The 20,698-nt window shown below is 46.4% G+C and overlaps 1 protein-coding gene across 1 annotated transcript in view; it reads left to right on the plus strand.

The window, feature by feature from the left end:
- The first annotated feature begins 3,551 nt into the window (after nt 1-3,551).
- Nucleotides 3,552-20,698, plus strand: part of MSN (moesin) — a 65,389-nt gene continuing 48,242 nt past the window's right edge. The window contains exon 1 of the mRNA XM_082444961.1: nt 3,552-3,751. Within this exon, the coding sequence (XP_082301087.1) occupies nt 3,740-3,751 (12 nt within the window). The 5' untranslated portion in view covers nt 3,552-3,739. The remainder of the gene's footprint in view (nt 3,752-20,698) is intronic.

A 20,698-nucleotide genomic window follows, 5' to 3' on the forward strand; every position in this document is an offset into this window, starting at 1 on the left:
CATATTATACCAAGAGGACCTCTTCCCTTTGGGGAGACAAGAGTATATTCTTCTGCTTATTTTCTTGTTTGTGTAAAGAGCACAGCTAGCCTAGTGCTTGGGCTGCTGATCCAGGGAAATTAAGAGAGAGAGAGAAGGACTCTGAGTGCATAGCCTTAAGCTTATGTTTCTCCTCACCTCTCTGCTACATTTCTCTTCTATGAATGAAGGAGAAGAGCAACTTAGAGGCTTAGTTAATTCCTTACCCAAGCATCAGCCAAGAGCAATTGTGTGGAGTGAAGCAGAAGAGATCTAATTTAGATGTATAGAAGGACTTTCTAACAATGATGAAAATGAAAAGCAGCCCTCAGAAAGTTCTGAGTGAAGGGGAACTTTTAACTGTTACCATCCAATGGATTGGGGAGGAATGCTTCTTTAGTCAAAGTATTCCTGGGATTCAGGACTGCACCCTACCCAGTTCCTCTCTGATATTGCCTCTCCTGCACTATTGTGTCCTCTGAAAGAGGAATACCATTTAGAATGCAGAAGCTTCTTTACTGCAGTGAGCTTATATCTTGAGTGGGAGGTGATTACAAGTCCAATCTCATTTCTCTCTTGAGCTTGGCATAGGCTTTCACATAAATCAGCCTTACGCAGTTCCTGCTTGCCATTTCCTTGACTCTGACATCCAGACTTGGGGCAGCTCTGGAACAGTCCCAGCCTCCGAGGAATCCTGAGCCTTTCCACTTGACCCCATGTATGGCCCTAAAGCACAGGTCAGATTTCTCCTTTTGTATCTCCTACCCCCAGATTCAGATCCCCACCTCCACCCCAGCTTCTTTGGACTCCAGCTTCAGAATGTCCTTGCACTGCCCCTCACCTAGATTTACTGCATGAAAAATACTTGCCTGTTCCTCCTTGAACTTTGAATTCAGCTCTTCTAAAAACGCAAGTATCTTCATACCTCTTACTTCCCTCACCCAGCCAACATATGTGGGGATGTTTAGCCCTTACTCCCATGTCTTCTCTCTACAAACACTGGCATAAACCTCATCATATCTAAAGCTAAGTATCGGGATTACTCTGGCCCCAAGAAGATTGAGCTAACTCAATTCACATGGGATCATGGTAGGGTGTGGGGTGGGTGGGGGAGATTAGTTCTGGCCATATAGGCATGAAATATTTTACAAAGAGGTAAAAACAAAGGTGTGTTTCCCTGGCCATCTTGAAGAACAAGAGAGCACCTCAGCTGCCTCTGCTCTGCTTTGGAGACATGGAGATATCAAATATGGGTCCCTCCTAGCCAGGAGGTTTCAAGTCTAACCATCAAGCAATGTCCAGCTGCTTGACTATAATCACCATAACAAACTTCAGTCTGGTGAAGTGGTGGCAGCACTACTCCTCTGATTCTAGCCTTCAAAAATTCTTGCTTGTATTACGGAAACAGCTTAACTGAGCTCTGTCTTCTTTATTACCCCTGAATCCATTCTCCACACTAGTTGCCCGATCTTGAGTAAGTTCTTCCCTCTTTTGGATCCTCAGTTCCCTTGACCTGAATGGGGGCTAGACTAAACAGTCTCCTCCCATTTCCCCACCCTTCTCCCCAGGGGGCTAACCACCTCCTCTCTCAGCCCCTTTTTCCATCAATCTCCTTTCTTCCCTACCCTTTGACTTCCCTTCCCTCACTTGAACTCCTGTGTCTCTTTTCCCTTTTAATACTGTGTTCAGATGCTTGACACTCCCTAATCAGGTCTCTTATGTGTGTGTGTTTGGAGCAGGGGGTGTGTTGGCATGGGATGTGGGGAATGACACACAGGGGGTTTCCACTTTCCAGGATGGATAATGAAAGTTGGAGTTTCCAATCAATTTCTCCTCTGGCTTTAGGCACTTCGCCTAGTTCCAGGCCCCTGTGAGCTCTAGAATATGAATGAGGGAATCAGTGAGTTCCTTGAACTCCTGGGAGAAAAGGGCAGTGACAATGTCAAGGAATGTGATTGATGCCATTGCTACCCATGCTGCTAAGGCTTTCTGGGGAGTGCTGCTCTTTCTTGGGTCAACTGCTCAGCTCCAGAAAATGGTCTGGGCAGGGAACTTTGTTTTCCCTAGAACATATCAATGGATTTTGACAGCAGTGAGAGAAGCTGAGGCACATTGATGCATGGACCCTGTTGAGCTGGGAAAGCAGAGGAGTAGAGAATAGGACTGCTGATTCCTGAGAGCAAATGCAAGGCCAGTCTTTATGCAACCCTGCTAGGCTCATCTATTGTCCTAGGAAGTCTACTTCCTTTGTTATCCTTTTATAATGTCAGAGTGGGAAAGGACCTTGGAAGCGCAGGAGTTCAGCCCTTTCTTGTTACAGAAGGGGAAACTCAAGCCCAGAGTGGGGAAGGGACTTACCCAAGGCTACACAGTGATCAGAGAGTGAGTTAATGGCAAAGCTATGACTAAAGTCCAGGTGTCCCGACCATCCCTCTCAAATATCCTTTTCACTGCCCCAAGCTGGCTCATCATCCGTGAGGTATGTGTTACCCTACCTCACAAAGAATACTCAGACCATGCCTCCGCACAATTATCAGTGGATAGTAGAAAAAAGAACTATGGTCCGTCACTTTCAAACTAAAGCTCAGACTTAACTAGATGACTGTTACAGTCTAGAGCACCTCTATCCTGGGATTCTGTGACCTTGACAAGAAGCAGAAAGGGTGCTGGCAGACATATCTCAAAGGAGTGGACTGGGGGTGCATCTAACCTGGGGGAATTATCAGACAGTGAATCAGGTATCAGTGAATGTGTTGGAGGGGCTATAGGATCAGGATTTGAATAAGGTGGAGACTGGGATTGGTAGGAAGGAAAGTGAATAGAGACAGATATGGGAAAAAGGAGCCCAATTCTGATAAAAATGAGGATTGAGCAAGGATGGGGATGAAATATGATGGGAAAAGCGATATAGAATCCTACAGAAGAGAATCGATGAAGTGTTGTAGAAGCTGAGGCAGTTTAGCCAAGAGAAAAGAAGTTTCAGGGGGATATGGGATCTTCAGACTTCTGAGGAGTTAGGGACAGCAGGGGATTTGTGTTGTCTCAGGGAGCAGAACTGAGATGCAGAACTGAGATCCATAGGCGGAGCCACAGAGGAGTTCAGACACACACGGGAAGAACTTTCTGAGAGTCAGAGCCGTCTTGAGTAGGAACGGAGAGTTTTGACAGGTAGTGAGCTCCCCATTAGTGGAAAGTTGCAGTCAGGGCTGTAAGCCTCTTTCCAGGGTGCGGCCTAGGGCCCAGCCCTATTTGGGGGTGGGGCCGAATGGCCCGGATGCTGAGGGCCAGGGGCCGTGAAGGGGGTGGGAGAGGGGCGGGCAGGCCCAGGTGAGGGGTGGGAGCCCCCACCGGGGCGCCCAGGCCCAGCCTGGCCCCCAATTAGCTGGTGTGGCCAGGCAGGGCAGGGCAGGGCAGGGCAGGGCAGGGATGGGCTGGGCGGGGCGAGGCCGGCGGCAGGCTAGAAGGCGGGCGCGAGGGCGGGGAGCGGTGCGGAAGCCGGGCCACATAAAGGAGCGGGCGGTGCGACGGGGGCGGCTCTTTCCTGGGTGGGGTTTGTGAAGTCGTGGCCCGTTAGCAGGAAGCGGAGCAGTCGCCCCGACGCTGGCGAGAGACCCAATCCGAACCCCCAGTCTCCGGAGTGCGAGCCGTGTGTACTGCGTTCTCAGCGCCGTCCGACAGCTCCCAGCCAAACTTCACCAACTCCGCCGCCTTTTCCGCCACCATGCCCAAGACGGTGAGTGCCGGGGATGGGCGCTTCCGACCCCCGGGGCTCTTGCGGACCCTCGTAGCCCCTCGCCGATGGCCGGGGGCTTGGGCAGCCGCGCGTCCGCTCGCGATGCCGCGCCTTCCGCCGAGGCCAGGCGTGGGGAGGGGCGGCAGTGGAGTCCGGGTCTGGCGCGCTCTCGCGGGTAAAGGGGTCCAGGGATAGAAGTGTGGGCCGGGATGGCCGGTTTCTTTCGCAGATTCTAGTTCCTTGTGTTTGGATTGCCACAGTAGGGAAGGCTTCCTTGGGGGCCCAAGGTCTCCTTTTACCCCTGACGGGCCCTGGGCGCAGGGGAGAGGACTCTGGTTCGGAGGAGGACACTTACCCCAGTCCAGGAATTGGCGCTTTTATGGGGCGAGGCTGCCACTGACCAGGAGGGGCCATGGGAACCGAGAAGCAAGGAGGAGGGTGGGAGCTGCTCAGGGCGGATCCCGTACCCCACTCACCTTTCCCACAGCCTCCCCAGGCGGCTTCAGCTGTTTCCCACTAGGAGGGGAGGAGAGAGTTGTGGACAGACTCATCGAGGCCGCTTGCTCTTACCCGGGAGCGCTAACACTTCACTAGGCACCAGTCTGAAGGGAGGCAAGAAGACTTTGCGGGCGGGGCGGGCTGGACGCGCGCGGTTGGGGGGCGGGTCGGGGAGAAGAAGACTGGTTTCTTCCTCCTCTCCACTCGCCAAATCCCTGCCTTTCCCATTACTTACTGGCTCTCTATTTCCTCCTATCCACTCCGTACTATTCTGTGAGGTGTGGACTCGCCTGTGGGGCCACACCTTTCTAGGGTTGTGGTAGCTTCTAAGGATCTGGTCTCCACCCTACTGGCTGTTTTGAGAAGAGAAGAAGCCTCTTGGGAGTGGGGCCTAGGGGGGGCCGGATGCCCAGGAGGGAGGGGGGAGGGGTGTGCCTGAATAATGAGCCCTGCTTGCTTTTGTGCAAGTCATGCCAAATGGCTGCTGAGGCCCTTCCCTTGCTCAGGAAGGCTGGGTGACCACTCTGGCTTGAGTCCCTTAGGCCAGGCAACTTGTTGCACTGGCTTAGGCTATGCAGTTATCCCAGACCCCTCTCCCTAGGACTGCCTGAGCCTTGTAGAGCTGAGATAGTGACTAGTAGCCTTGAGAAGGACTGAGGGTCCCTGAAAGAGAGGAGTGGGGGGCCCAGGTCTTTTGGTGTGTGCTGAGATTTAGTTGCCACGTTGCTGTGTTCCAGCCTTATTGCGAAGTCATTGTTGCCTTTCCAGAACCTGTCCTTCAAAAACACCAAGTTTTCAACAAGTGTGTACTTCTACCATCTCTCTCTTTTCAGTTGCTAATGGTTTTATGACATGGGGCTTTTCCACACTCCCCCCCACACCCCCCCCCCCCCGCCCCACATACACACAAAGTGAGACAGAATGGTTTTGAAAAGGGGGGAGGGCAGTCTCCGCTATCACAGAGGATTATAAAAATCCTTCCAGGAGCCTCTCTTTGGTTTTATCTCTCTGTGGTTGACTCTTCGACTCCTCTTCAGATGTGGCTTTGACTAAATAGGTGGGTGGATCTCTGGGAATAGACTGTGCCCCACAACCGCTTTTCTTTAGTGACATCTCTCATCCTCAATCCTGAGATATCTCTCATTTAAATGCAACTTAATGGGCCTGGAAATTATTTCAAAGTTATCTAAACCATCCTATCTCAGTCAAAAGTGGCAAAGAAGACAGCATGGTGATCTTTTTCCTGCTGTGGAGAGATTGGAGTATGAGCTGTTTGAGGTCAGGCCTAGGGTACTGAAAGTACCTGAATACTGAAAGTAGTTTTATGCAGATTGACTGAAACTTGAATCATGTTGGAAGGAGAGGGCTGAATTTTGATAGACTGGCAGCTTTGGAGAATTTCCTATGCTGTTTGGCTCAAGGAATTGTGGTGCTCCAAGGACAATGGTGCTTCAAGGACAAAGGACGACCCTGCCTGAAAAAGTTTCAGCGTTACACCCCCTACCAGACTCTTAATCGCCCTCTCCACCATGTTGGGATGGTTACAAAATTCCTGAGCCCACCTGGGCGACGCCCACCTGGGCAATGGGACCTGTCCCAAATAAGAAATGGTCAACTTTTAGGAGAAACAACTATATCATGCCTGTTAAGACCATAGAATCTTAACCTGAAAGGAATCTCAGACACTATCTAGTATCTCTCTCTCTCTCTCTCTCAACTAATGAGGATATTTAGGCCTAACAGGAAAGGACTTACCACCTAAGGGCACATGGTGACAGAACCAAGATCGCGGTCCGTGCTTTTTGATGCTCATCCCATTGACCCTCTGTTCTCACTCAGTGAAGGATTTTTGAAGTTGAGCCCCCTCTCTTGCTCAAAGCAAATTGCCCCCTATTCTCAGGACTTTCCGGTCCTCAGATAAAAAGAGGTGGATGATTTGGGCAAAGTAACCAAGGTTGGCATTTGTTTGGTCTCCTGGTGAGAGTTCGAGGTGTCACAAAGTGCCTCATGTTACTTTTCTCATTCCTTATCCCAATGCTGAGGCATCCAGGGGCACACTCTAGTTCACTGCATACCAGCTAGTAACTTTAATGAAGGGAAAAAATTCCTTATTCTCCATTCCTTCTTCACTAGTGTGCTTTAGGCTATTTCTGGAGTATGACAGATAGGGAAGGTAGTGGAAAAATCAAATCCATTCATTCATATGAACGATGTCTACAGTCTGTCTAGGGTTAGTTTCACTTTTACAGCCAATTTTCTCCCTCAGTCACCCAGCTCCCTTTAAATCTGTTAAAACATGCCCCTCTACACGCCTGTCCCCCCAACCAATTCTTGGATTCTGTGCTTCTACTTGCCAGTTTCCTGAGTCTGCTTTAGTAGCCAGAATGAAGAAGTTTATTAACTACTGTCTATACTTTGTAGTGATGATAAGACAGTTGTAAAAAAAAAAAAAAAGTTTTTTCCCCTCCCTACCCTCTTTAACTTTTTTAGATCACAAAGTCTTTGGGACTCTTGGATTCCCTGAAAAGTGATTGTTTTGAATTTTCAAGGTGTTCTTGAGTTTTTGGTTTACTAGAGTCGAAAAGGCTCTTCACAATTGTCAAGTCCAATTGTTCTCATTGTATAGATGGCGAAACTGAGACCCACAGATAGGAGGGACTGACCTAGAATGATGCAGCAAGTCAGTAGTGAAGCTAGGATTTGAATCTGGGACTTAGTTAGAGGATCAGTCTTGGTAAAACCTCTTCAGTTTGCTGAGTTTTTAGCTCTAGCTCAACAGGTCAGGGGAAAGGTGATCAAATGGTCATTGATGGGACCATCCATGTGAGCAGATGTAAGGAGTCCAGCTCCTTGAAGTATTTGAAGGCTTCTGGGTCTGCATTCAGCTAAACTTTAACAGGGGCTGTGTGGACTGTTTGTTCTCCTGCCATTCCTAGCATTACTTGAGCCACTCGAGTGGCACTAAAGTGGTACTTGCTGAATAGGAGGCAGAATATCAGTCTCTTAACCCTTCCCTGCCTGTAGACTTCAGGGGTGGACAAAGGATCAGGAATGGAGGTTATGTGAGAGAGACTGACTCTTTGGATCCTGCATTTGTCCACTTCTTCGGTTCTCCAGTTCACTTGGCCCTCTGTGAAAGTTTAGATGATAGAGCAGGAACCATCTTGGGGATTTCCTTTAGGCTTCTCCTTGAATAGCTCTCTGGGCAGAGAGGGGCTAGTGTGGCAAGAGAGCCTTTGTGGGACCCTCGAAGGTACCAACTAATCTATACTCTATCATGTTAGGCTTGGAGAAGGGAAGGTTGCTCTATGAGTGGGTGACGGAGATGGTATTGATCACAAGTCTGCTAACCCTTCATTATTATCTAGCTGCCTGTAACAATAGCTTGTTTTAAGGGTGTTCTTTTTTTTTTTAAACTTTTAAAAAAATTTATTTATTTTATTTATTTATTTTTGGCTGCGTTGGGTGTTCAATGCTGCATGCAGGCTTTCTCTAGTTGCGGCGAGCGGGGGCTATTCTTTGTTGCGGTGTGCGGGCTTCTCATTTGGGGTCTTCTCTTGTTGCAGAGCACGGGCTCTAGGCTCACGGGCTTTAGTAGTTGTGGTGCGTGGGTCCAGTAGTTGTGGCTCATGGGCTCTAGAGCGCAGGCTCAGTAGTTGTGGCCCATAGGCTTAGTTGCTCCGCGGCATGTGGGATCTTCCCGGACCAGGGCTCAAACCCGTGTCCCCTGCATTGGCAGGTGGACTACCAACCACTGTGCCACCAGGGAAGCCCTTGAGGGTGTTCTTCTTACTTTTCTCTTTCTTCCTTCTCTCAGGAGATTGCTTTACTGAATGGTGGAGCTGGAAGGGACATTTAGAGGTCATCTGGTCTATTTCCCTGACTCCAATTCCAATTCTGTCTAGAGGGATGAGATGAGTTGACAGCTACATTTATTCTGAAATCTTTTCTAACAGTGTTACTTGGCAACAGGATATCTAGGTCCCTTTGTATCTTCCTGGGAATCCCCGTCACTGGAATTTCAAAACTCAAGGTCCCCAGAAGGGAGAATATCTGGCTACCAACACTACTAGGATTGGGTCTTTCATGGCTAGAGTTACTGAAAATTGGCATCATTACAGGTTGGGAACAGTCTGTTTCTGATCTTTCAAAGAAAGAACTGAGTTTATCATGTATATCTTTCCTAACTCATGATATTTTCTCCCTGCTACCCCACTCTACTCTTCTTCCCCCGAAGAAAAAACGGTACAAAGGTAATTTCTTTTGGGGCAGTCTGTTGGTCAAGTGAAGGAGGTGGTCTTGTCATGATTGACTGGTTTTGCTGTTCATCCCTCCTCCTATTTAATGCTTGATAGAGCTGAAAAACTTTTCAATTCCAGGTTCTGATTTGTGGTGCAGGAGCAGTCACTTGGAGGGTTAGCTCAGGACTCCATTGATTTGGTAGGTGGGTGTTGGGAAATGGCAGGTAACACTGATCTGATAATTTTTCTTCTCCTCTTTCCATGTAAGAAGAACATCTTCCCTGTCCTCAGTAAAGTGATCCAAATGAAGTGGGCCTTTAGGCAAGATCTTTCTTCAGGCCCTCAATCTCTCCAGCTTGTCATGAGAGAACTGTACTAGTAATAGGTACATTCTAGGGACCCTTCCGGTACTGATGTTCTTGAAAGCCTTGATGGTACAGCCTCAAGCCTCCCATTTGTACGTCTGTTCCTTCAGACATCCTTCCCTTAACATTTGAGTGCCTTCTTTGTACCAGGCAGTGTGCTAGGCTATGCTGAGAATACAAAGTTCAACAGCACTTGCTAAAATGTATCTTCTTGTCCCCCTACACCTCTGGAGTGCTGTTTCTTCCTGGGTACTGGGTTCAGAATAGAGAGTTTCTAGCTTGGGAATTGGTTTGTCTCATTAGTAGCTCTGGCAGGAACACTGGCATGAGTGTTCTTGGCCGTTTCCTCTTGAGGCTACGGACTATGGCCTATGTCTATGGGCTATGTCTGAGGAACAAGAAAGAAACCAACTGAGACTATATTGTGAAGGCTGTGGGTTGACTGAAGAGCCTCAGACAAACACTCAGAAAACCTCATGGGTTTCCCCCCCTTTCTTCTCCTTGCCTGTCTGTAGCATAGGCCCGCCCCCACCCCCTGCCTCCTGTAGTTCTGCTGAGAGGCCAGGAAGCTACTGAGTTATATTTCAAGTTTACTTTTAACCTGTTGAGTGTGGTAGTTAGATACACTGGTAGACAGTGAGGAGCTGGTGGGCATAAACCGACCTCCTAAGGTATCTATCACCAATGAGCTGAAGGCTGGCTGTTGTGGGGTGCAGCATTTCAAATGCATCTGTATTTACGATGACCAAGAGCTTCCTTGGCCTTAAGCTTCCCTTTTAGCTGATTGTTCTGAGTGGTCTGGGTTTCTCACAGGAGTGTTTTGAATCACAGAGCAAACGAGCTGGCCTTAAACTTTGTAGTTTAAGTTTAGTTTATATTTTAGTTGGGGATACCAAAGCCCAAGAAACAGAAGTGATTTGAATGAACTGGTAATAAGGCTATGACTAAAATCCAACTTGCCTGATCCCAGATTAGGGGAGGAATTTTGAATGCCTGCCTTTTTTTTTTTTTTAATTAATTAATTAATTTATTTTTGGCTGTGTTGGGTCTTCGCTTCTGTGCGAGGGCTTTCTCCAGTTGTGGCGAGCGGGGGCCACTCTTCATCGTGGTGCGTGGGCCTCTCACTGTCGCGGCCTCTCTCATTGCGGAGCACAGGCTCCAGACGCGCAGGCTCAGTAGTTGTGGCTCACGGGCTCAGTAGTTGCTCCGTGGCATGTGGGATCTTCCCGGACCAGGGCTCGAACCCATGTGCCCTGCATTGGCAGGTGGATTCTTAACCACTGTGCCACCAGGGAAGTCCCTTGGTAACAGTTTTGAAAGGAGAACTTGGCTTTCCTGATTCCCAAGTTAGTGGTCTCTCACTGGACTTGCCTGACTTGGAAGGATGACTCTTTTCACCCATGGGACACAGACGTCCAGAGAATTGGCTCTGTGGTGATTACATTAACAATATGGCCACAGTGGAGTTCCCCTAAATAGCTTCTGCTGTAGCAAGTTTCAGTCAGTGGGTGACTCACTTCTTCTGGGGCCTCAAAATGACTTTTTTCTCTTCCTGCCTGCCCCTCACCCAAGTTCCCCACTTTCTCTTTGCCATTTAAAATTTTGAGCTCTGACCTCTTTGTATTCTGACTCAGTGCTCCAGCTTGTCTTGTTCCTTGAGTTAGGAGAATATTATGGTACTTTCTTACACTTTGGCGACAATATTTTCTGCTTTGCAACCATTTGAATACAGACTGGAGTGTCCTGGCCTCAACCCTCACCACTCACCTTTAGGTTTTGTAGGCCAAGGCCGATGAAGATAGCTAGCCAAAAAAAGGACTTTTTAGGCCTTTATAGAAAGGGAACATAGAGTACTGGTGAAAAGCACAAACTCTAGAACCAGACTGCTTGGATTCAAATTCCAGCTCTATGACCAACTAGTTTTGTAGCCTTGGGCAAGTTACTTAACTTATGTGCTTCATTTTCCTCAACTGTAAAGTGAAGATAATGGTAGTACCTATCTCGTAGGGTTGTTGTAAGGATTAAACAGGGCAATTCCTATAAAGTGCTTAGAACTGTGCCTAGCATTTATCTAATCAGTGCTATGCAAATGTTAGTTATTATTATTTATGGAACTACTATATGCCCAACCCTGTGCTAGGTAGGATGGTAAGAATGAAGGCAGGCAGCTGCATTCTCACTGTTATTTGAGTGGTTACTAGGTACTATTTACTATAAGGGATACAAATATATGAATGGAGGGTACAATTGCTGCCTTCGTAGATCTCCTATTTAACTGGAGATTTAGGGTTAACTCACTTAAAAACAGTTTGACAAAAGTGTGTACATGACATTTTCTATAGATTTTGAGAAGAAGGGAGTTTATTGGGACATGAACAGGGCTTTAGAGGATGTGTACACTTGGGGGCAGTGGCTTTTCTGGGTGGGACAGTGATGTAGTTTTGGTATGTGGGTGTAAACCAAGTGGCCCTAGGCCAGTGTTCTCTTGAAACGAGTTTGTCTGAAATGAAGGAAGGCTTGATGTGCTGATTGTTTCAAGGGATTGTGGATTGTACAAGCCACAGAGTACATGTCAGCATAGACCAAGTTGCTTTTTATAGGGTCAGTTGGAGCCAACAGTCCTGTCTCAACTGGCAAACCCCTTCTGAAGGGGTTTGTTGGGGGAGACTCTACCTTGGGTTTTCCAGAATCCGGTGAATTAACTAAAACAAATTTTGTTGTCTTTGTTGCCCAAGTGGGTATGTGAGCAGCTCCTTCCTTCATGTTTCCATGTGAGCTAAACCAAGGAATAGAGCTTAGTGATTACTCTCTTTAGGTCAGCAGCCTAAAACCAGCTTTTAGTTCTCTCAGTGGCTTTGCTATGAGATAGGTATTTGAGAAAGGATGGAAATGAGGGGAGGATTTCTTCGTGTGTGATTGTGATAGGTTGAAGAATGTGGCATTTTCTGGCCAGGACCCAGCTGGAGCATCTGGGCCTTAAACTTGAAGAAAGAACTTTTGGTTAACTTTCAAAGCACAGCTCTTCGGCTGTGCCTGATGACAGAACCAGATTTGATGCTCCTTTCAGTGGGCTTGTTGTGGCATAAGGTAAGTGTTGAGTTAGCTCCTAGGCCACTGGTATGGTGACCTACCACTGTGTTTGCTTAGTAGTAATGCTTTGCCAGGTAGCTCCTGTGATAGGTGACTTCAAAGGTTGAAGTTTCTTCCTGTCCCTGGTGACCCTTCTCTGTGGGAATTTGGTAGATATTTTGTGTGGCCAGGGTATCAATCCAGGTCTAATGAGAGAAAAGTTGAGATGTGGGCATTTGGTCATACGTAACAAAGTATAATCCTGAGAAATCCTTTCCTGGATATTTATTTGGCAGATAGGAGGGGGAATAAGGCATACCTATTGGGCTTGGTCATTATTTCCTTCCCTATCTTTAGTCCTGGCCTCCCTTAAATACCTGGGAAAGGTCAAGGCTCGTTTTTCTCCACTGAAGTACATTTAGATAAGGTTCCTGATCTCACTGTCTTGGTCTAATCTGCCTCTCACCCTTCCCACACCCCTGTCCTTTATCAGAAATCTCAGCCTGAAGGTTAGATGAAGTATACCAAGAGTATACCTGTATACCTGTTGTATACCTGTTGTAATCTTTAACTGGGGTTGACTAATCTGTGGTATGCAGTTGGAGGGTGGGGGTCAAGGTAATAGCCAATTTGGGGGTCTTTAGTTAAGGTGTACAAATGTTTACTATCTTCAAGGGTTTTAAGTGAGCTAAACCTCTCTCCAATTATCCTTGCAGATTGACTAACTCCTGGGAGATTGACTAACCCATAGAAGTTCCCTTGTTGAGAGCAAAAGTCACTTAACATTTTGTGTTTGAATTTTTCTTTTCTCTAACTTGAAAATATATCAACAATATCAGAAATATATAACTGGAGTAGAGCCCTTTTCCTCAGGTTCCTTAACTCTTCTTGGCACCTGGGCCTTGGCCGATCTAGCATATGCTTGGTGAGGACATCTGCCACTTTGCTTCAGGGTTATACTACACCTCTCTGCTGGTACTTGGAGGGGTGCTCCAGCAGGACCTGAAGAGGGCCTGGGGAAAATTTAGCCTTAGTTGCCTTTCTTTCTACCATAGCCTGGGCATTTTCCTAAGGTTGGGAGTTTGCCGCCTGGCCTTAGGCCAGTTGCCAGAGGAAACCAATGACTAAAGGCTTCCTCCCTGCGACGTCAGCTTCTGGAACCTTTCCTGATGATTCCTTACCAGTCAAGTATGCCTTATTTGGCTATATTTTCCCCCCTCAAATGCCTTTGCCACCTCAACTAGTGCCTTGTTCTTCTTTGGTACAGGGAACACCTTCCTCATGTTTATATAGTGCCATCTGCAAACTTCTATTTTCTCCTTTTTTAAGGCTTGTTTGGAGCAGGAGGTGAGGCTCTTTGTTGGGGCCAGGGTGGGGGCCAGTGAGAAAGGAGAGAGGAAGATGAGAGAGCTTTGGAATGACTGTGATTTCTCCACCCTGCTTTCTTATCTCTCATTGCCCTCCTTACCCTGCCTGGTCACCTCCCTCTAGCTTCTTACTTAGATCTCTGATAGCCTAAGAGTAGTCTTGCTCGGCCTGGAAAGGCTCAGAGCGTGGGGGTGGGGTGGGGCGTGGTTGGGCTCTCAGCATCTGAAACTACTCCTTTGGAGTAAGTAAAGCCTTCCAGTTGCTGAGTTCTTTACTTGTGCCTTTCGTATGCCTAGGCTTCTCACTTGACTTTCCAGAGCGGGCTGCGTCCAGCGTCCCTCTGCCTCTTATCTCCAGTCCTGAGCTGTCTAGCCCTAGCTTAGAAGAGCTCAGCTTTTGACACAGCTTGGAGCACTTGTCTGGAATTTTTTTAAAAAATGCTTTTGAGTAGAAATGGTACAACAAAAAGAATAACAGACTGAATCAGGATATTTGGTTTTTAGTCTCTGCCTGTGTGACCTTGGGCAGGTCACTTTTATGGGCCTTAGTTTTCATACCTGTAAAATGAGAACATTGGCTTTTTCTGACATTCTGATTATTTGTGCCTAGTCTTTAAGAAGATAGTAAGAGGTTCTTGGAAAGAGTGTAACAGAACAGAGAACAGTGACTATTTGGAGAAGTTGCTCTTTCCTCTTTAGAATGGTATTGGGAGTGTCATTTTCCCCCCAGCTATCAATGTGTAAGTAGCCCTCTCTATTTCAGTGAGTTCTCCTTAGGCATATTAGATCCACCTACCACAGAGCTTGCCATGGGTATCCTGGCTTGGAGAGACAACTGTTAACTGAGCGCCTTGGGGGTGGGGCCTTGGAATTCAGCCTGCAGAGTACAGTTGCTGGCTATTTTGGGTCATTGGTGACTCCAGGAAGAATAGAAGACCCTTGAATTGGTCATTGTTCCAGTAGGGAAGGAGAAGACCAAGAAACAAACCAAAACTGAAATGCAAATGATATTTGACTTCCTCTACTCCCTTCCCCCACAACATACCTCTCCTTAGGGTTATGAAATTGCTTTTGGCTGAGTCTTAAATTGCTAAGCTCCCCTTCCCCTTCTTCTGTCGGAGTCACCGCTGTCTTTGTTGCCCTTGGATCGGGAGAGCTAGGTGATGTGGTCTTGGGTGGAGTGAAGGGGAGAAATTTCTAGTGAGGGAGATTGCCATAGGCCTAGTGTTCAGCCTTCAACTTATCCTGCATTTTGTGAATATGGCTTCCTGTGGTGTTAGACCTGTAGATGAAAGGGGAGGGATTTCTGAATTTCCCATGAGGGAGTGATAGGCTGATGAGGCATAAGCTAGTTCCTGGAGATGGTGTGCCCTTGGCTGGATCTGTTTTCACCCTTCTTCTTCCTCCTCACTGACATTTTGTACAGTGCTTGCTTGGAAATCAAGGATCCCAGGCTGTATATCAACCACCTAGGAGTTGGCCATGAACATGATCTTCACCTGCCCTGAGCCTCCTGGAGTGAGGGCAAGATAGCAGTCTTCTTGGCGTCTGTCTTCTTTCCTTTGGGAATAAGTTCCTAGGGCAGTTTAATCAGAGAAGACTTAGTTGGGTAAAGCTGGACAATGCTTTTGGGTGGAAGATTCTTCTCCAGCATTGAGCTGGAATGGCCTCTGGACCATGCAGGAGCTTGCTGCTTGGAGTAGCCACCTTCCTGGCAGCCTTTCCTTCCTAGGGGCCTCACATGTGTTGTTAAGGATTCCAGTCACAGGTGGTAGATTAGAAATGCTATTGGTGAAGGAGAGTAGGGAAACCAGTAGAGGAGAGAGAAGGGGAGAAGGAAAGAGGAGTCAAATAGAAGAAGAGTGGTTATTTTTATACTTCCCCTTTTTATAAAACCCAACATGGCATATGACAGAGTTTAGCAAATAGAGGGAGACATCTTCCATAAGTCCACCATTTTAACATAGCAGTTATCGTTTATGTGTATTTCTCATCACATCTCATATATGTACCTTAGTTTTCCATGGTATAATCGTATTGTACATAAAAAAAACTTACTTCTTTATCCCTATTTAACATATCACTAAAAACTTAGGTAAATGCTATTTAGTTTTTAAAAATGAACATTTTAATGCCTTTACAAAATTCCATCCAATGACTATGTCATAATTTACTGACCATTCCCCTTTTGCCGGTCATTTAGATTACTCCCAGCATTTGCCAGTATTTATAACACTGCAGTGAATGTGAAAAAGAGAAAATCTAACCCCCTTAGCATGGTATATATGGAGAGCCCTTTGATACCTGGCTCCATCCTAGCTCTCTCTCCAGACTCAGGTCCCACTTGGCCCCACATGTACGCTATGCTGTAGCTTTGTGGGATTAAGTTTCCCCAAGTAAGCCTTACCTCTTATATCTTTCACCTTTAGCATATGTTTTTTCTTTCAACTTGAAATGTCAAGTGTCTCTTCCTCACCTCCCCCCACTCCATGACACCTCCACTGGATACTTTCTTTAATACTCCCAGGTAGTATTAGTTGTACTATCTTCTGTGTGCCCACTGTACCTTGTGAGGATTTCTGTTATGATACTTACCATGTGGTATTGAAGCCACCTGGGCTCCCATGCTTTCTCCTTTAGTAAACTTGTGGATTTGAACGTTTCTAACTCCTCCTGCCTCAAGAAGGGGCTGTTGTTCAGGTGGAGATGGTTAGGGATGGGCAGGCCTTTGAAGAGCATATAGTCAGTGACAGACATGGAGAAGGGGAAGCAGCAGTAATGTATGCAAGGGATCCAACAGTGTTGGATGAGCACCTGGTAGGACATACTAGGTACTGATAATAGAGAAAATACACATTGGAGAAGGGAAGATGCATTAGCACCTATAGGGTGGAGAGCCCTGAGAGAGAGTCTTGCTGGCCTTGACACACCAGAGCAGACTTCTCAAACCATTCCAGATCTCGATTTCCCATCTGTAAAATGGAAAGAGTAATAGCACCCTACTTCTTAGGGTTATGGTGAAGATTCGGGCACTAATGCACCTGGAAGTGCTCTGTGAGGTGTGGGGCACAGGGGAGGGAGGGTAGATCCATGACACCCTGTAATTTTTGTTCCAGTTGGCCTTTTAAAGTTCTGCTCTATGTGTGTTGCTCATCAAGCTTCTGAGCCCATAACGTCAGATGCTACAGTTTCCCCGAGCAAGCATTCCTATAGGTGCCCCACAACCTGATGCTTTTGGTGGGAGGTATGCAGGGAAGTCCCCATGTCCCCACTTACCTGGGCAGCATGGCTCCAACTGGCCCCAGCACAGCCCTACTAAAAAGTGGCCACAGGTGGCTGGGGAGGGAGATACCACCTTCTCTTCAGCTCTTTAGCAACAAATGAGTGGTACTAGAGTAGAGGGTTTCCTAACATCTCTTCAGCTGGAGGTGGAAGTATTTATAGAAGCTGCAGTGAAACTGGGCACCTTTCAGGCCTTCTGGCCTCAAACCAGCCGTGTACTGTTAGAAGGACAGGACTCTGTGTCTGTCACTGACTATATGCCCTTCAAAGGCCTGCCCATCCCACCTGTCTTGGGCAAATAGCTCATGGGGAACATTCAAGGTCTTTGGATAGAGATTCTCCTCCATCTAGTGTGACTTTTATTTTCTCCACATACTACCCATGGCTTCTTGCTGCTGTCCTGGCCATTTGAAAACCCCGAATCCACCCCAGAATTTTATGTTTTACAAAGGAAGCAAATTACCTGAATCTATGGAAGATCTGTTTGTCAACTATAAAACACAACAAGGGGAAGAGACTTGCTCAAGGTCATGTAGACAGTCAGGGGCAGAAGCAAGTCTTTAAGCCAAGACTCTCAGGAGTGTGTTGTTTTCATTCTATCAGCTTAGCCCACTGAGAATGTAAGCTTCTTGAGAACAGGGACAGTTTCCCATTGTATCCCCAGTACCTAGCACAAGTGCTTGGCATAGAGGAGGTGCTCGACAAATATTTGTTGAATAAATACATTAATAGCTACTATTGTCAAGTTGGAATTGTCTTGCACAGACTCCTTTGGCTAGGTCTACTAGAAGGCCAAACAACAATTTCAGGGGCCCACTGGAAATTACCTAATGTGGACCCAGCTGGGCCCTGGAAGAGTGAAGCTAAGTAGTGCCAAGAAATGGGGAGGAGTTTTCCCTCTTGTGCACCTTGAAGAACCTGTTTACCTGTGTGTGAGTGACCAGCTTGTTCATAGCTAATTTCCATTCCCTTTTCCCATGTCTTCACACAATGCAGTAGTGTTCACACCAAGGGAGAATATTCAAATCAAAGTTTTTAGTGGATTTTAACAGGTAGCCGTGCAAGCATTTCTATTTGCGTTTGTGAAGCAACCCAGAGTTTGGCCCTAGAGTACATATTTGAAGCACTACCCAGCTTTTAAAAATTTTTACTTTTTTGTATGTGTGCTGCTCATTGTGGCATGGCCAGCATTGCAGGACTGCATTGTGTAATCTAATCCTGAGAGGTTTGTGCTCCCAAGGTTTAAGGATTGAGTTAGCTCCTCTGCTTAGAGATGGGTAGGGCCAGACACAGATCAGGAAGGACAGCAGGGAAATGCTGTAGATCATCATGTTGGGGCACCCAGCAGCCGTGTTCTGCTGTTGCTGCTGTTGTCACCACCACTGCCACCACCATCACCCAGGCTGCCTTAGGTCCCAGACTGTGTACCTTTGCAGATTTGGGCCTGTTTTAGTCAAGGTAGGCTAATTTGGGGAGCAATAGGAGGTATTCTTCCTCCCACACATTCCCTGAGAGAGGGGTGTGGCCAGCATTTGGGAGGTATAGGTTTAGGCTTACTAGATAGGGTTGGGTGGCCTAAAATAGCAAGAGCCTCTGAAGGTTATCTAGTCTTTAAAGGACTTTTTCCATCTGTTCTTATAGTGCTGAGCTAGACACCGTACGAAGAATAGAAACAGACATAGTCTGTGCTTTTTGGTAGGGCAGACTTAAATAAAACCAGACTTTATTTATTTTATAATTTTTGATTTGTGTTTTTTCATTGTGAAACTAATACGTATTTGCTGTGAGAAATAAAACAACACTGAAAAATACAAAATCCCCTGTTTTCTGCCCTGACTCTATTCTCCAGAGAGAACCAACATTTATGTGACCTAGTTAGTTATATGAACTTAGACTCCTTTTTAAATGCATTTATACACATATAACTTTAAATACACACATAATACAAATCCATACTGTTCTGCAACTTGTTTTTTTAAACTTACTATGTGGTGGCCATCTTTTCATATCAAATCAGATTTTAACATCTGTATGGGCTCATTAATAATCAAATTATCAAGTGGGTGGAACACTTAAAAGCACTTAAAAGCGTTTCACAAATGAAAAGGGCTCATATTCTTCATTGAATAGAAAATAAAGAGAACATTGTAAGGGCTTGCCTGCCTGAGAGAGAAGGCTTTCTGGAGAAGGAGGGAGTTGTGGACCCTTCTGTTGGGATGAAGGATAGGGTGATGAAAGCTGTTCCCCTTTTCAAGCTCAGTAGGCCCCACTTTTAGAGATTGCTGTGATTTCACCCATGCCTAAGTGATCTGAGTGGAGTGATTGGTGGTAGGGTAAACCACTTTTCTGTGCTTAACGTGGCCCTCTCCCTCTTCTGTGGTTTTGCCAGTTTGGGGTAGTTTGATTCCAAACAGTACCTGACTGAGAACCCTGTTCCTCAGAAGACCTCTGGCTGCTATAGCTATCTGAGGTTGAGGAAAGAAGCTGTGTGTGTGTGTGTGTGTTTTGTTGGTGTGCACATGCCTTTCCAGTTTTCCCCAGAGAAGAGCAGTGAAGCTGGATTAGAATCTCCTCACCCCGTACTTACCAGGGATCTTGTCCAAGTGGCAGAAAAGTGGAATTTTGCAGAGTGCTCAGCTATAGCTGAGGCATCCAGTTGAAGAACTGAGAAAGATAGTGATTTTTGAAATGCAAATAAATACAGGTGACCCTTGAACAATAGGGAGGTCATGGGCTCCCCACCACCACCGTGTTCTGCCAGTCGAAATTGCATATAACTTAACAGTTGGCCTTCCATATCCCTGGTTCTACATCCACATATTCAACCAACCAACCACAGATTCAGCCACCTGCAGATTGTGTGGTACTGTGGTGCGTTTTTATTGAAAAATACTCGCTTATAAGTGGACCAGCACAGTTGAAAGCCATGTTGTTCAAGGGTCAGCTGTACACAGTATATTAAAAAAAATCTAGCCCAGTAGCCACTCCTGCTCTTAGAAGCTTGCTAGCTTGAGGGTACTGATCACGTTGAAGAAGCCAGGCCAGGCAAGGAGAAGCAGGATTACCAGAAATGCAGGCTCTCTTCTGCTCACTCATGGCATGCCCCACCCTTCTCTTGTCTTCTTAGTTCCCAGACTTTCACAGTGGGTGGAGCAGAGCTTATGCTTGCCCAGCCTTTAATCCTAGAGCCTCTGCCACCAGAGGTTGACCTTGATTAGGCCAGGCCTACTACAGGCCACTGCAGGCATTATTCCTTCCCCTTTAGACAAACAGGAAGCTGCCTGCAAATTGAGTGATTGGAGCTTTCTGAATCCTTGTGGGGCAGGGAGAGCAAGGCTCTGAGGTCAGACTCTAAAAAGGGAAAGGGAATGACATTTTAAAGAATTTCTTGCGCTACTTGAGAAGGCTTGGATCCAAAGTATCTTCAGGAATTTATTGTAGGTCAGGCTTGTAGGAAGATATGTGTTTCAACACATATTAGCTGTGTGACCTTTTGGAAGTCCCTTAACCTCCCATTCTTCATCAGTAAAGTGGGGATGATAATCCTCAGTGCTGGTGGGAAACTTGGATAAGATAACATTAAAAAAGCCCTCGAGTGTTAGTTCTATAGAAAATCAAGCATATAGGATTCAGGTGCTTAGAGAAGCGTAAATCATATTTTCACACCCTCTGTTGACAAAAGCAGTAAAATGTGTTCAGTGGATGAAAGACTTTCACCTCACCATTAAGAATGGTTATGATCCTTAAAAGGGTAAGCCTCAGTTATCAGGAAAAGTTCACTTCTGTGGAACGGATCATTTATAGACCATTTGGGACGAATGATGCATTGAAATATAATCGGCTCTCAACTATCCATAACAAAACATTCTTCTCCTAGCTATGTGTGGACTGCCTGTCCTAAGACATATGAGCCCAGGGAATGCAAACTCCCTTGGCCCTTCTGATAGTCCAAACAAGACATAGTTAGTTACATAAATATTTCCAAAAAAAACCCAAAGTAAAGTGGTTAGCTTGCTACTGCTGAGTTATGCACAGGGTATTATTCTTACGTTGATGTGGATAACTGACCTTAACCAAAAGAATAATGGTGAACTTTGGCTTCTGGAGCAAGGAAAGTGATGGGCT

Source organism: Balaenoptera physalus, assembly GCF_965194825.1.
Source record: "Balaenoptera physalus genome assembly, chromosome: X".
In the NCBI taxonomy this organism is placed as follows: Eukaryota; Metazoa; Chordata; class Mammalia; order Artiodactyla; family Balaenopteridae; genus Balaenoptera; species Balaenoptera physalus.